This window comes from Protomyctophum parallelum, assembly GCF_964188405.1.
Source record: "Protomyctophum parallelum genome assembly, chromosome: 1".
In the NCBI taxonomy this organism is placed as follows: domain Eukaryota; kingdom Metazoa; phylum Chordata; class Actinopteri; order Myctophiformes; family Myctophidae; genus Protomyctophum; species Protomyctophum parallelum.
Window position 1 is genome coordinate 35,888,136 of NC_139697.1, and position 2,735 is coordinate 35,890,870.

Sequence of the window (2,735 nt, forward strand, 5' to 3'; positions counted from 1 at the left end):
ATTAATTACAGAGTTCCCCTAGGATTCTCCCATTTGAGATTTAAAAGACTGTATAGTATAGGTGGCTGGTTAGTGGAGGCGAGCAGATCACTTCGCTTGAGCCTGGGTTGTCGGATCGTCGGGTAGCCTCTGTTATATTATTTTACATTTATATTATTTGTTATTTATTATTTGGAGTGGGCCAGTATCTGTGTTCTCTAAATGTTTTGATGAATTGAACAAGGTGGACCCTCTTGTAAACAAGTTTAATGCTTAATTGGGTCGTCCACTCACAGTTAACAGTCACAGGGGTTACACATTCTTAATTCAATCTAAATTAAGAGAGTGCGGATATTTCCCTTTTTCCTACATATATAGAGGCCACTTGTCTTGCAATGATTAATTGTATGTTTGCCATTTAATTTTAGATAATCCTGCCACGTGGCCACCCACCATGTCACTTCTCACACACCTGATGGCATGCCTGTTTGGCATGGGCTCCTGGGTGGCCATCAATGGCCTGTGGGTGGAACTGCCTCTGATTGTCCCCCATATCCCAGAGGGTTGGTACCTGCCCTCCTACCTCTCTGTCATCATCCAGATGGCCAATGTGGGGCCACTCTTTGTTACCCTGATTCATCGCTTCCAGCCGGGTGTACTGAATGAGACTGTGGTCATATATGTGATCATCGCCCTGGGCTGCATAGCCAGCTTCCTATTGGCATTCTTCTGGAAGGAAACCATGGTGATGGCAGGCGCACCGCGCAGCATAGCTCTCTTCATCCTGACCTTCTTTCTCTCAATGGTTGACTGCACCTCCTCCGTCACGTTCCTGCCTTTCATGATGCGCCTCAAGCCCCAGTATCTCACCACCTACTATATCGGAGAGGGTATGAGCGGCCTGCTGCCAGCCCTAGTGGCTTTATTCCAGGGTGTCGGGGTGATGCACTGTGTGAACGCTACCCACTCTCTGAACCACAAAGTAAACGGCTCTGACAGTGCTATGACCTATGACCTCCAGGCCCAGTACCAGCCGGCCAACTTCTCTGCTGAGGTGTTTTTCTTCTTCCTGAGTGGAATGATGGTTGTGTGCCTGGTGGCATTCCTGCTGCTGAACTACCACCCGACTATCGCCAGGGAGCGTTCCGATTGTCAGTACACCAACGGTGTAAAGGAAAATGGCAACGCAGCTCAGAAACAGAAGAAGTTGACTGAGCCCATGATGGATCTCTACAGCAAGCCCAGCAAGCCCAGGAGCAGCTTTGGCAATGGAAATTACAGCTATGTCCAGGTGATCTACATCTTCTCCATCCTCGCCTGGGTCTGTGCCTTGTCAAATGTTGTGCTTCCTTCGGTGCAGTCCTATTCATGTCTGCCCTATGGGAGTAATGCCTATCACCTTTCAGCCACCATGGCTGCGGTGTCCAACCCTCTAGCCTGCTTCATCGCCATGTTCTTCCCAATAAGGTTAGTTGGAGTTCTATGTGGACTTTCTATGTGGAGCTTCATTCCAAAATGGTAAATAGCCTATAAATTCTGATGTGTTCACCTGCACCACTCAAAAAACCAAACAGCAATCTTACATAATTATTATACTGTACACGTAGAATAATGTTAGGACCTAACATATTACCTAACACAGAGTTACAGTAGGTGATAAACAGGCCTTACATTATGAAATCAATTCAATGACAATCCCCGTTGAGATTTCAACTTTCAACTAATTAACAGAACCTAACTCACTAAGATAAATGAAGCCTGTTAGTGTTGACATACTGTATATTCAATTGCATGAAACTATATACAATATAATGTCTCTTTCTTGTTCACAAAGGTCCCTATTGTTGATGGGAGCTCTCACAATCCTAGGCAGTGCAGTTGGAATGTACATCATGACCATGGCAGTACTGAGTCCATGTCCACTACTGGTCAATGACACAACAGGAATTGTACTCATTGTAAGTCTATATTCTTGCTTTTGGTACAAATCAAGTACAAACCATAGTTACTATATAAATGTTTATATAATATTTGTCCTACGTAAATTCATCATCCAATTACTAAAAAGAAAGACATTTCTTACCATTTTGTCCAATGTTGCCAGTTTTAAAATTCATAATAAAATGTTTTATTTTTCTGCTATCATATTTTGATATTCTGTTTCACATAGTGGGTTTCTCAACTCTTTCAAAACTAAAAAGAAGCCTCACTTTGTTTGTTTTCACAGGTGTTGGCTTGGGTCCTATTTATTCTTACTCTGTCCTATGTAAAGGTAATCGTCGGAGTCATCCTGCGAGATGAGGGCCACAGTGCTCTCGTGTGGTGTGGTGCTGTGGTGCAGTTAGGCTCTCTGTTGGGCGCTGTGATAATGTTTCCACTGGTCAGTGTGTATAACTTCTTCTCATCAGGAGATCCATGCAACACTAAATGTCCTATATGAGATAATTATCCATTATTGGACACTGGATCCATTACACATCCACACACGTTGCCCATCCACATGAATGACCACAGACTCAACAGTAAGAATCCAAAGGAGCTGGCAATTTTCATTTGAAGGTGGACATTTATTATTTGGATTGATATGTTCTTGTCAGGCAACACACTTAGATTTTACACAGAAAGAAGGTCATTTGTTGTGGTGGAGATTCATGAAACTGTATCTGGTTAAGTTGAGGATGGATAATGATTTCCAACAATGTGGGGAGGGATCATGTGAGAACAAGGAAGATGCTGCTGCAATGTATCAGTTTTGT

At 43.3% G+C, this 2,735-nt stretch overlaps 1 protein-coding gene across 1 annotated transcript; it reads left to right on the forward strand.

Annotated features, from left to right (window-relative positions):
* Positions 1-433: 433 nt before the first annotated feature.
* Positions 434-2,419, forward strand: slc52a3-2a (solute carrier family 52 member 3-2a; the record flags this gene model as incomplete). Its single annotated transcript, XM_083766782.1, has 3 exons — positions 434-1,446; positions 1,814-1,937; positions 2,207-2,419. The coding sequence occupies 3 exons, from the start codon at positions 434-436 to the stop codon at positions 2,417-2,419; spliced, it is 1,350 nt and encodes a 449-aa protein (XP_083622908.1).
* Between the last annotated feature and the right edge of the window lie 316 nt (positions 2,420-2,735).